Here is a 12,642-nt window from a genome sequence, read left to right on the forward strand (position 1 = left end):
TGTGAACAAATAAACCATTACATTTATTCAGTCACAACTTATTTTTCATTATACATGTTACGGTTGAAATTATTTATAAAACTTTTTTTTTTCAATTGCAGTTTTTCTTGGAACACATGCAAAGTGCTAAAACCAAACCACAAACGTGGAACTAACACTGAACAGAACATATACAGCTTCCCGGGTACATAAGGTGTTTGAAATGATCAGAATAATGTTTAAAAAAAGGAAACGTCACAAGAATTCCCATGTAGCTTTGACTCTTCAAAAAACATCAGTAAAATCAAGAAATACAAAGAAGAAAAACTAGCTGTTTTGACCCGGAAAAATTAAAGAAACAAAGACGGGAAAAGACTAAATAATGTCAGCAGGACAAACGCAAAAGCAACATTCTTCTGATTTCTGTTTGCAATATGGCTCTTTTCAGATACTTCTGATGAAACCTAAGAGGTTGCAGTGGCTGCCGTGTTATACGTACACCCTCCTCAGGTCATGCAAGGGGATTACATTCAGAGGGGCGTGCCACAGACAGTATACTGTAATAAAATAGAATTACGGTACAGAAAATAAATTCATATATGCTGTATATAGATAGCAGAGGAGGCTGGTGGGAGGGGCTATAGGAGGACAGGCTCATTGTAATGGCTGGAATGGAATCAATGGAACTGCATCAAACACATCGAACATATGGAAACCACATGTTTGACTCTGTTGCATTTATTCCATTCCAGCCATTACAATGAACCCATCCTCCTATAGCTCCTCCCACCAGCCTCCACTAATAGACAGAGACTCTATTTGTCTTTTTTTCATTTTATGATACATCAACTAAGCATAGGGCTTCATTCCTGAGTGGGCAGAGCTTATGAGTAGAGGGGATGGGTTGTGTGTGTGTGTGTGTGTGTAATATGACTGTGGCGGTTGTGTGGTGCTATTGCCCAATGGTTCAGACGTGTGTGTGTGTGTGTGTGTGTGTGTGTGTGTGTATGTGCGGGGGAGGGGGGGTGAACAGAGTAGCCACGGCAACAGGTGGATCTATCGTTACATGCTTTGTTAAACTGCGGTAGCTTAGGTGTACCATGGCAGACTAATCCTGCTGGGACTATATGGAGACAGACCCCACAACAACATCTTGGCTGAAAGACAGGGAGTGAGACCGTGCCAAAATATCCCAAACTTTATGGTAGCAACGGCCTTCATGCTCAGGACTGATGAGTCAAGTGTTCAAGCGCCTCATATTGTCTGCACACATAGCTATATATCTGTACCTCAGGTTGTCAGTTGATGTTTTATGTTATATCACACAGAGACAGACATGCACATGCAGACTTAGTGACAGTGATCAGTAATAACAGCAAACAGGAGACAGGCTTACGGACAGAGATAAACAGAGTGAGAAAAAACCGACAGAGAGACAGACAGGAGTACCATCAGGGCTGGTTCCAGGCATAAGCGATATAAGCGGTCGCTTAGGGCCCGGGTCACTTTTTGGGGGAACTCAGTTGGGGTCTAAATTTACTGTTGAAAGTTAGAAGGTGAAGGTTCGAAATGTGGTTGTGCATCAGCAGTTTTTCTCCTGTTTTGTCAGTGACAGTCACTTAATTAGCCATGTCAGCTAACAGCTTACATTGGCAAGTTAGTCTAGCTAGTCACACTCACTCAGATATCATTAACATGACATAAGTAATGGCAAAATGTGTAGAATTACAGGAAATTTGCTTTAAAACTGCAAAAATGTATCTCCACCCCATGGCAAAACTGGTAGCATTGCAGGGAATTAGCTTTAAAACTTCAAAACATGCATCTCTGCCCCATGGTAAAATGAGTAGAATTGCATGAAATGTGTTTTGTTTTTTTATCTCCGCCCCATGGAAAAATTTGTAGAACTGCAGAAAACTTGCTTTAAAACGGCAAAAATGTATCTCTGCCCCATAGTAAAATGAGTTGAATTAGATCTCCACTAGTCATCTCAGGCTATGGATCGAGTAGTTAGTGTACTTCAGCAGATGAACTAAGCCAATAAGGACCCAGTATAGAGACTCTTCTACCATCAGTCCTAGTAATGAACTTTCCTACAGATCTCTCAACTAAACCCCGACCTCTACACACACCCCAGTGACCTCAGCTCCTCCACACACCCCAGTGACCTCAGCTCCTCTACACACACCCCAGTGACCTCAGCTCCTCCACACACACCCCAGTGACCTCAGCTCCTCTACACACACCCCAGTGACCTCAGCTCCTCCACACACACCCCAGTGACCTCAGCTCCTCTACACACACCCCAGTGACCTCAGCTCCTCCACACACACCCCAGTGACCTCAGCTCCTCCACACACACCCCAGTGACCTCAGCTCCTCCACACACACCCCAGTGACCTCAGCTCCTCTACACACACCCCAACAGCTCCCCAAATAGATTGTCAGCACTAGACGTCACAACCGATAACAAGACATGACCAAATGAGTTGTTTAAAACACCAGGCAGACAGACAGAGTGGTAATGAGAGGTAGCGTTGATGGCACATGCATAATCTACAGGGGTAAGGAGGGGAGATAGATAGAGGACTGATCTTTGTATCTGTGCCATTAAAGCGTCTGTGTGACAGCATGGGCAGCACCGTTGAGGTACTAAAGTAGTACATGTTATTCTTCTTCATTGGCTGATTGCTCCCAACTCATAGGAATACCCACCCAGTTGACAACTTTAAAATGGTGGAAGACCTCAATGGCAATGGCCATGTTAAAATGGGTTATATTAATGATGAGTCCTCTTATCTATCTCTATGGGCTGTCCAGAGACCTGAGTGGCCATCCTGGATACATGCTTGTATTTACATTACACCTGTGTGCAAATACAGGAAATTAAAATATCCCTGTGAGTGTAGAGGGGGCACAAAGTCCCCAAGTTTCAGCTGGAGCTGATGTATATTATGCAACAGTGTGTGTGTGTGTGTGTGTGTGTGTGACATAGATACTCAGTGTGCTCTGAGAATGAGATGAGAGCCATTCTGCTTGGACTTTAGTGTGTAAAGATTCAGAATTATTATACTACTGATTGAAAACTTCCCTTAGCAACAAATCCAATGATATTGTCAATAACAACAACAAATTATTCATTGAAGTTTTTCTCTTCTTTGGCAGAGGGCGGATTAAAAAAAAAAAAAACTGTTGATAAACCATTTACAATAATAAAATAACTAAACAAAAATAAAAACAGTACAACTGTTTAAATGACTTCATACCGGTTGTAGAGAGTGCTCTTCAAATATCTTTGTTAGAATTATGACCAAATTAAAATACATGCGTGAATTGAATTTTTTTATACAATACTGTAACATTGTAGTTATTTGCATTTATACCTAGTCTGTTTTACAGATACGCACCGAGACAAACTGAAACAAGTAACTGACATGCAGTTTGCATGCTGAGAAGAAAAAACAAAAAAACAATCACAACCATTATTAACATTTCACATTATAGCTATCTGAAATAAAACAGGAGGAAATGAATGGAATTAAACCATCAGAAATGTCAAAAGGTGCGGGGTTCTTTTGTTGGTGTCAGGGGTCAGAGATTGAGGGTCACGACTGCTGGCCGCTCCATTGGTTCTCCATCGGTCGCCGCAGCAGCTCCTCAACATGTCGCGCCACGTCCATGGTGTCATCCAGGTCAAAGTCACCGTCCGCATCTAACATGGAGTCACTCCTGCCACAACACAGGAACCAGTTAGTAACACAGGCCATCAGACACACACACCTCACAACACAGGGACCAGTTAGTAGCACAGGCCATCAGACACACACACCTCACAACACAGGGACCAGTTAGTAGCACAGGCCATCAGACACACACACCTCACACTCACACATGCACGCACACATATGTAATCTATACTCACATAGGCTGGTATATGCCATAGTTTGGAGGGTGACTGACAACAGGGGAGGCGCCGTGATCCATGTAGGTGGGGTTTGCTGCTGGGTCAGGATTGGTCGTGGTGAACCTGCAGGTCCAGACAAACAGACAGACAGACACACGCGCACGAGTCAGAGAACGTCAATCCGATCGCAAGCTTTGTCGGTTACCACGGCAACCTTCATCACCCTCCCTCACCACCACCACCCCCTCCTCCTGCTCCTCCTCTGCCTCCTCTGCTTCATTAATCACCAGTCCCTTTGAGCAGCAGGATCAGGTTAGGCAGGGTGCTGGGCAGCAGCCCCTGGAGCCCTCCCATTGAGAGGCCCACAGCCCCATGGTAACAATAGGGACCCTGCAAACTCATTACCCAGACTGACATTACTAAGTGCAGTGATGAGAGGGACAGAGGCGCCCTCAGGCCCGCGGATGCTGGGCTCTAATTGGTTCCTCCATCTGGAGTGAAGACCTAATGGTTGATCTGCATTCAGGCCACATTGTTAGGTGATTAAATCAGCCCTATCGCCACAGAGAGCGGAGAAGGAGAGAGAGAGAGACTTACTCTGGTACCACTTGTTTGATCTGCGGTTTCACGTATCCATCCACTGCTTTGGCTGTAAGAGAGAAAGACAAGGGAAGGAGAGACAGGGAGAATCGCTATATTCAGACTGCAGATATGGTCCACATTCACAGGTTCCTCAGTGTGGCTGTTAAGCCTCTATCTGAACAAATTGCAACAGATATAGAGAATAGATACTACAGTATAATTATATGTCATCATTTATTTGTATAGAGATGAATAGAGGTTAGGTACATACACAGGGGTGGCGTGTAGTATTTGGAGAAGACCTCATCCTTGGGTCTGTCTGGGTAGAGGAACAGGAGGTGGTTGAGGTCACTGATGCGGTCAGCCAGAGAGCGGATGGAGAAGTCTTTTGTTGTGTAGGGCATGAGGTTCCACACCATCCTCTCCCCTGGAAACATAGACACACTTACTTTAGTTCCACTTGGCTATTTTTACAGACCATCTCCGTCTAAGATCAATTGACTAACTGACAAAATAATGAATTGATTGATCGCTTGACTGGTTGGTTGTCAGTACCTGGTTTGTTGGGATTCTCAGCCACCCAGGCGATAGTGATCCCTCCGATCTCAGAGTCGCTGAAGCGGAGCAGGAAGGTACCGTTGGGTTTGGACATCAACATGTCCTGGGCCTGCTGCTTGTTCACAAAGCCCAGGATCGCCCTGTACATAGAGAACGGAGGAAGGAAAATAGAGAGAGAGAGAGAGCGAGAGAGAGAGAGAGCGAGAGAGCGAGAGAGCGAGAGAGCGAGAGAGAGAGATGTATAGAGAATAAAATGGAGGGCATAAGGAGGACATGAGGAGGACATCAGGAGGAGCACATAAGGAGGACAGGAGGAGTACATGAGGACAGGAGGAGGACATGAGGAGGACATGAGGAGGACATGAGGAGGACAGAAGGAGGACATGAGGAGGACATGAGTAGAACATGAGGACAGGAGGAGGACATGAGGAGGACAGAAGGAGGACAGAAGGAGGACAGGAGGAGGACATAAGGAGGACATGAGGAGGACAGGGGGAGGACAGGAGGAGGACAGGAGGGGGACATAAGGACAGAGATAGACAAAGATACATTGTTACATACATTGTCATGCCGCCCCTTTCCCCTACAATAATTGTATCCTTTTGACCCATTACAGGTAGGGATAAATATCTCTTTGGTTGCTATGGTAAAGCCATGTCCATTGTGGGGAGGGCCTTTTGGTCGGCTCGTTGAGATTAAAAAAGCAATCCAAATGTGAGGCTGCAACAGCAGGGGGGCTTAACAGGAAAAAACACCAAGTGCACTCTATCAAGAAGGCTCACTAAAGAAAGCACATTACAGCTGCCATTCAAATGACAACAAAAAGAGGCATTTAGTTTATTTGAGCCATTTTCTCTGTCCATTTCCCTGTCTACTTGGGCGGCGTGTGCACGCTGCAGGCATCTCATGTTACGCTAACACACAATCCAAGTCAAACCTCATTTCCACAGGTTATTCTGGAGTAGAAATTCTAGGAATATAGACATTAAAAAAAGTATTCTTACCCATCATTCCAGTGTGGTTTGAGATGTTTTTTTGTGAGTTCCATGACCCCATCAAACCACTGCCAGAATGTGAAATTCCTGCCAGGCAGACTCTCCTGTAGGTTAGAGGGATTGGGACATTGGGTTTCATACAGTCGATAAACAATTTGTTGTCTGTCTGTAATCGCACTAACCTCCCCTCACACATACAGAGTAGAGTAGAGCAGCAATTACAATAGACAGTCAGTCAGTGAGAGATATTTCCCAGAGTTCAGCTGACCCCCATCCATCCAGTTCAGATCAGTATGACTGTTGCAGCAATGCAGAGTCCACCGGGTTATTGTGTTTGTGGGGAGAGCGAGTTTATAAGTATGCGTGTGTGTGTGTGTGTGCATACACGTGTATCAGTGAGTGAGTTGCATGTTCCTGTTCCTGTTTCTAGGCCCTCTCTCTCTCTAATGAGGCTGATGCTCTGTGGTGAATGAGGTCTGAATGTGAGTGTGCTCTCTGTCATCAGTGGCTGGTTAGAGGGAGCCAATGAGGACTGGGGCTGAATTAGTCCTTCCTGTCTGGACAAACAGGCCCATTAACCAGACCTGAGGACCTCACAGCCAGCCAACTAGAGCTCATCAGACTAAATGGCACCCTATTCCCTACCTTTGACCAGGGCCCAGTGAACTATGTAGGGAATATGGTGCCATTAGGGACACACCTTAGAGAGAAACACATTAGAGACTCACTCAGCACGAGGAGAGCAGATTAGAATGTATTTTTTTATTTAACCAGGCAAGTCAGTTAAGAACCAGTTCTTATTTACAATGATGTCCTAGGAACAGTGGGTTAACTGCCTTGTTCAGGGGCAGAACGACAGATTTTTACCTTGTCAGCTCGGGGATTCGATCTAGCAACCTTTCGGTTACTGGCCCAACGCTCTAACCACTAGGCTACCTGCCGCCCCCAATGCAGATATAGTGGAATCATTACTCTGAACACGGGAAGGAACACCAAACAGGTCAACTGTGTCTGCAGTGGCACATACTCACATCTAAATAAAATATACCCAAACAAGGCATGGTAAAACCTCTACAATAGATTCCCTCTGAGTAACAAAGAGATGATATCACCCCTCTGCAACAACTTGTTCCTAATGCAGAGGTCAGGTCTTGTAGTCCACTGGTCAGTAGTCATGGGCTGTGTCCCACATGGCACCCTACTCACTACAAAGTGCACTACTTTTGATCAGTGCCCATAGGGTTCTTGTCAAACGATGGGCCCTGGTAAAAAGTAGTGCACCACATAGGAAATATGGTGCCATTTGAGACCCTGGTCTTACCCTGTTGAACTGGGACCAGGTCATGGTCATGCCGCGGTAGTCATCAGGGTTGATGCTGGAGCTACTGAAGGCTTTCTGGGCCAGGAAGACCAGGTTCTCCTCTGAGAGGCCACGGTTACTCTGCACCTCCGCCTTGTACTTCATGTTGAGGGCCTCACACAGCTGGGGCCACAGCACCTTGTCAGGCACTATGAAGGGCACCCGACCCTGGGGAGGAGGAGAGGAGAGATGGTTAAGGCCCCTAGAGCGACGCTAGAGCGTCCATCAAGAGAAAAACAAAACCATGTGTTAAAGACATCATCACACACACATACACACAACATGATGATCACACTGAACTTACGGGTTCGGCAAAAGCGTTGTCCCACAGCACTGTTGCCGTGGCGTTATTGTCTTGGCTACCGTGGACGATCACCACCACAGGAAGTGATAACGTCTGACAGAGAGAGAGAGAGAGAGAGAGAGAGAGAGAGAGAGAGAGAGAGAGAGAGAGAGAGAGAGAGAGAGAGAGAGAGAGAGAGAGAGAGAGAGAGAGAGAGAGAGAGAGAGAGAGAGAGAGAGAGAGAGAGAGAGAGAGAGAGAGAGAGAGGAAAAAGGTCAGCGTCATTACAAACACAAAGATGTGTATGTGTATCAAATACAGTATATATAAGGCAACTCATGTAAAACATGTTTTCACTTTAACCTACTGTACAGTACTTTGTGTTCCAACCAAACAATCCATATAATTCAGAGAAATACATGAACAAATGTCTTATGGGAGTAGGGGAGCATATATGTTTCCTGTATCATTGACAATATGAAGGTCATTTTTCTTGTGTGACAGCTTTAACAATGATTACTACTTCTAATATGGTCACTGAAGGAGCAGGGTAAGGAACATGGTGTATTGACTGAGCCACCCCCTCTGCGCGTCGAAGACAACTGGATGCATCTGGTTTTCAGGGGAAATGGAAAGAGAGCCTGTGACACGACTTCCTCTTTTGGACGTTAACAAGGCGACACTCCGTCTTAACTCCTCCTCCACATTTACTGGATTGGTTGAACAGTGGAGAAGAGAAAACTCCCCCGACATTTTGTTTTCTTCTCGTCAGGACCAGAAAGAAAGAAAGGCTGCTGAGGTGCTAGGTTAGACTAGAGCCAACAGCTCACCTTGGGCTAGTCCACCACTCTGCTCATCTCTTCTTAAGCCTGTGTGTGCTGTATTGATAAGAGTTGGCAAAACGGCACAAACAGATCTGGGACCAGGTTATCAGTTCTTACCTTAACCTGAAAGACCAGCTCATTACCACCGACGCTGAACTGAGACTCAAACAGAATGGTAAACTTCTCCTCTGTCACAGACTCCGCCCCTCGCCGGTCCGAGCGCTTGATCCTCTTCAAAGACTGCATGAAAGACGAGGCGGGGTCGGAGAGGAGGATCATGAAGAGGACAGCAGCACAGCACACAAACATATTCTAGACTATTCACTTTGAGGAGCTGTTCTCTGATCACACACACACACATACATGAGTCTCTTTCATTTCAGGAGCAGATTTGAAGGGATACTTCGGGATTTTGGCAATGAGGCCATTTGTCTACTTCCCCAGAGTCAGATGAACTCATGGATACCATTTTTATGTCGCTGTGTCCAGTATGAAGGAAGTTAGAGGTAGTTTCGCAAGCCATTGCATATTTACTAGCATTCTGTCTTTAACTTCCTTCATTCTGGAAATAGAGACATAAAAATGGTATCCACAAGTTCATTGCCAAAATCCTGAAGTATCCATTTAAGCCCAAGTTTACATGTAAATGATCCATGGAGGACCCTAGGGAACTCAAAACAGCATGTGGGCTGAGTAACATGTTATCTGTATGAGTATGAACACAGAATGAGAATGCAGAATCTCCAAAAGCCTCTTGGACTCCAGTTTAGCTGGGGTTTGTCTCTGAAGAGAATCTTCTCTAGGTGTGTTATTACAGACTGAGACTCCCTGGTCCCGTCCATCCTCTACCCTGGTCCCGTCCATCCTCACCATGTTCCTGAAGTTGGCGCTGAGTGTTCCTGTGGCCTGGTGGTACTCCATCACACAGTTGTTGTTAAGGATCTCTCCACTGCTGTCACTGGGAGAGGGGGAAGGAAGATAGAGGAGGAGGAGGAAGAGGAGGAAGAGGAGAGGTAGATGCTTCAGCAGATGTATTAATCATAAAGTCATGAAACTTTCACAGAAATGAGAATAACTCATTTCAATTTATGTGAGAAGTTTTTTTCAGGATGCCAACGCTGACAATCTTGCAATATGCTACCCAAATTTAGGCTAACACGGCTATTCTTTTAGTACTAGGAAGGAAGATTTATACACTTAATGTGGGAACGTGGGATGTGGCACGCCCAAAAGTATAATCTAAATGTGGAATCTCCACTTGCTCCATAGATTCCACTGTGGCAGTAGATATCAGTGATGAGGGGGCTCTATGCTGTGACTTACTTCCTGGTGTTCTCATTCTTGAGCAAGGCCTTCGCCTGCTGTTCACTGATGATGGTGGCCTTGACCTGCGGGGGGTTCATGTGCACATTGAGCTTTCCGCCCACTAGGAGGCGCACTGTGGCGGCAAACTTGGTCTGGGTCTTCAGCACCTGGGGAGGCTGCTTCTCTATGATAAAGGTGCTAGAGAGAGAGAGAGAAAGAGAGAGAGAAAGAGAGAGAGAAAGAGAAAGAGAGAGAGGAGAGAGAGAGAGAGAGAGGAGAGAGAGAGAGAGAGAGAGAGAAAGCGAGAGACAGAGACAGAGACAGAGACAGAGAGACAGACAGACAGACAGACAGACAGACAGACAGACAGACAGACAGACAGAGAGAGAGACAGACAGAGACAGACAGACAGACAGACAGACATTTACATTTACATTTGAGTCATTTAGCAGACGCTCTTATCCAGAGCGACTTACAGTAGAGTGCATACATTTTTACATACTGAGACAAGGATATCCCTACCGGCCAAGAGTAGACGCTCTTATCCAGAGCGACTTACAGTAGAGCGCATACATTTATTTTTTTATTTTTTTTTATTACATTTTTACATACTGAGACAAGGATATCCCTACCGGCCAAACCCTCCCTACCGGCCAAACCCTCCCTAACCCGGACGACGCTATGCCAATTGTGCGTCGCCCCACGGATCTCCCGGTTGCGGCCGGCTGCGACAGAGCCTGGGCGCGAACCCAGAGACTCTGGTGGCGCAGCTAGCACTGCGATGCAGTGCCCTAGACCACTGCGCCACCCGGGAGACCATCCCGGGTTCCTTCCCCCATGGGAGAACCCTTTTTGGTTCCAGGTAGAACCCGTTTTGGTTCCAGGTGGGACCCCTTTTGGAACCCTTTTTCCAAAGAGTGTATTATGTTTCCATAGCACCTTCACCTTCATTTCTAAGAGTGTTGAGTGTGAGACAGTGCCATCATAATATAGCTTTTGAAAGTAAATAAGCATGTGTGTCATCAGTTACAGAGTTAATACTATAACAGAGTAAGGAGCAAGGACCCGGAATGCGATTTAATGCCTTCCCTCAGGGTTTCCCAATGTCGGTGCTGGGGCCCTCCCTGGGTGCACGTTTTGTTCTTTGCCCCAGCACCACACATCTGATCCAAATAACCAAAGCTTGACAATAAGTTGGTTATTTGAATCAGCTGTGCAGTGCTAGGGGGAAAAAACAAAACGTGCACCCAGATGGGGGGGGGGGGCAGAACAGACTTTGGGAAACCCTGCCTTATCTATGGAAAAATAACACTGCTATTTTGAATGAACACGCGGATCATTCCACATCACCATTTCCTTGCCAAGGACTCTTCCCTGGCCCCAGACAGACAGACAGACAGACAGACAGACAGACAGACAGACAGACAGACAGACAGACAGACAGACAGACAGACAGACAGACAGACAGACAGACAGACAGACAGACAGGACAAACAGATTAGAGTCAGAGGAAAGTGTAGAGGGGTTGCTTTAAAGGGATAGTGCAACATTTTAGCTTACCCAGAGTCACATGAACTCATGTACACCATTTGCATGTCTTTGCATGCAGTTTGAAGGAAGATTCTGGAGCAACTGCTAACTAGCGTTAGCCCAATGACAAAGTCTACAGGAACAACTAGCATGCTAGTTAGCAATGGCCCCAGAAACTAACTTCAACTTCTTTCATACTGCACACAGAGTCATACAAATGGTATCCATGAGTTCATCTGACTCTTGGTTAGTAGAAAAGGGACCTGATTGAAAACATTTAGCACTATCTCTTTAACTGACAGATCACCACAGGGAATTCTGCTCATCACACACTGCTGCCTATTATGTCTATTTGACCTGCTTTTGAAAGTTACACAGTACGCAAGCTGTCAGCTCTCGATGCTCCCACACATAAACACACACAGACAGACAAACGCTACACACAGGCAGCGTGATGCTCATTCATTCAGGCACGGAGGGCTTTTCAGTAGAGTACGCTGCTTGTGTTTTAAGCTTGGCTGACCATATTCAATATTCTCATCTCCGTGAGCAGGCAGTGTTGAGATACCCTCCCTCCCTCCCTCCCTAGCCTCCCTCCCAGGCGCCTGCTAGAGGTTTAGGGGGAACAGTAGAGAGGATGTGGGTGTGGTTTCACTGGAGAGCAGGAAAGAGCGAATTAAGAGGAGAGGAAACACCAGTGCAGTAGTATTGACTTTAAAATAATTGTTTTTACGCTCTCAACGCTCCCCTGTCTGCGGCCTAACGGACATCGTTCTGACAATGACATAGCTTCTCAGTGCGTTATGGGTCTCTGTGGGGACCACAGTACATTATGGGTCTCTGTGGGGACCACAGTACATTATGGGTCTCTGTGGGGACCACAGTACATTATGGGTCTCTGTGGGGACCACAGTACATTATGGGTCTCTGTGGGGACCACAGTACATTATGGGTCTCTGTGGGGACCACAGTACATTATGGGTCTCTGTGGGGACCACAGCTGGAATAGGGAGAGAGTTCTGGGAGCACTCAGAAGACTTCCTGATCCAGTCAGTGAGGCTGGCAGACTGATACGGGCTGACAGACAGTGTCCCCAGGGCTACAACACTCTACCATGGAACTCAAGCTAACTTTCTGAGCCTGTTAGCCTTTCTTCCCATCTCCCCATCATTGTAGACTCTTCATCTCTAGCCTCAAACACTTTTTGTCTCTTTAGCTCTCGAATCGGCCCTCTTTCTTTCACGTTATGTCTTTGAAACTCTGTTCACTCCTCCTCTTCCTCGTACTGTATCTTCCTCTCCTTTTCTAAACCGTTCACTCTC

At 46.1% G+C, this 12,642-nt stretch overlaps 1 protein-coding gene across 5 annotated transcripts in view; it reads right to left on the reverse strand.

The window, feature by feature from the left end:
- The window catches only part of LOC139565479 (signal transducer and activator of transcription 5B-like), a 90,451-nt gene continuing 77,809 nt past the window's right edge, over nt 1-12,642 (reverse strand). For all 5 annotated transcript variants that reach the window (XM_071385856.1, XM_071385857.1, XM_071385858.1 and 2 more), the window contains 12 exons: nt 11,141-11,164; nt 9,809-9,988; nt 9,356-9,443; nt 8,603-8,725; nt 7,683-7,775; nt 7,340-7,546; nt 6,028-6,122; nt 5,021-5,163; nt 4,737-4,892; nt 4,481-4,532; nt 3,902-4,006; nt 1-3,708 (listed from right to left, as the gene is read on the reverse strand). In XM_071385856.1, the coding sequence (XP_071241957.1) occupies nt 3,585-3,708; nt 3,902-4,006; nt 4,481-4,532; nt 4,737-4,892; nt 5,021-5,163; nt 6,028-6,122; nt 7,340-7,546; nt 7,683-7,775; nt 8,603-8,725; nt 9,356-9,443; nt 9,809-9,988; nt 11,141-11,164 (1,390 nt within the window). In that variant the 3' untranslated portion in view covers nt 1-3,584. The remainder of the gene's footprint in view (nt 3,709-3,901; nt 4,007-4,480; nt 4,533-4,736; nt 4,893-5,020; nt 5,164-6,027; nt 6,123-7,339; nt 7,547-7,682; nt 7,776-8,602; nt 8,726-9,355; nt 9,444-9,808; nt 9,989-11,140; nt 11,165-12,642) is intronic.

This window comes from Salvelinus alpinus, chromosome 36 (assembly GCF_045679555.1).
Source record: "Salvelinus alpinus chromosome 36, SLU_Salpinus.1, whole genome shotgun sequence".
Taxonomy (NCBI): domain Eukaryota; kingdom Metazoa; phylum Chordata; class Actinopteri; order Salmoniformes; family Salmonidae; genus Salvelinus; species Salvelinus alpinus.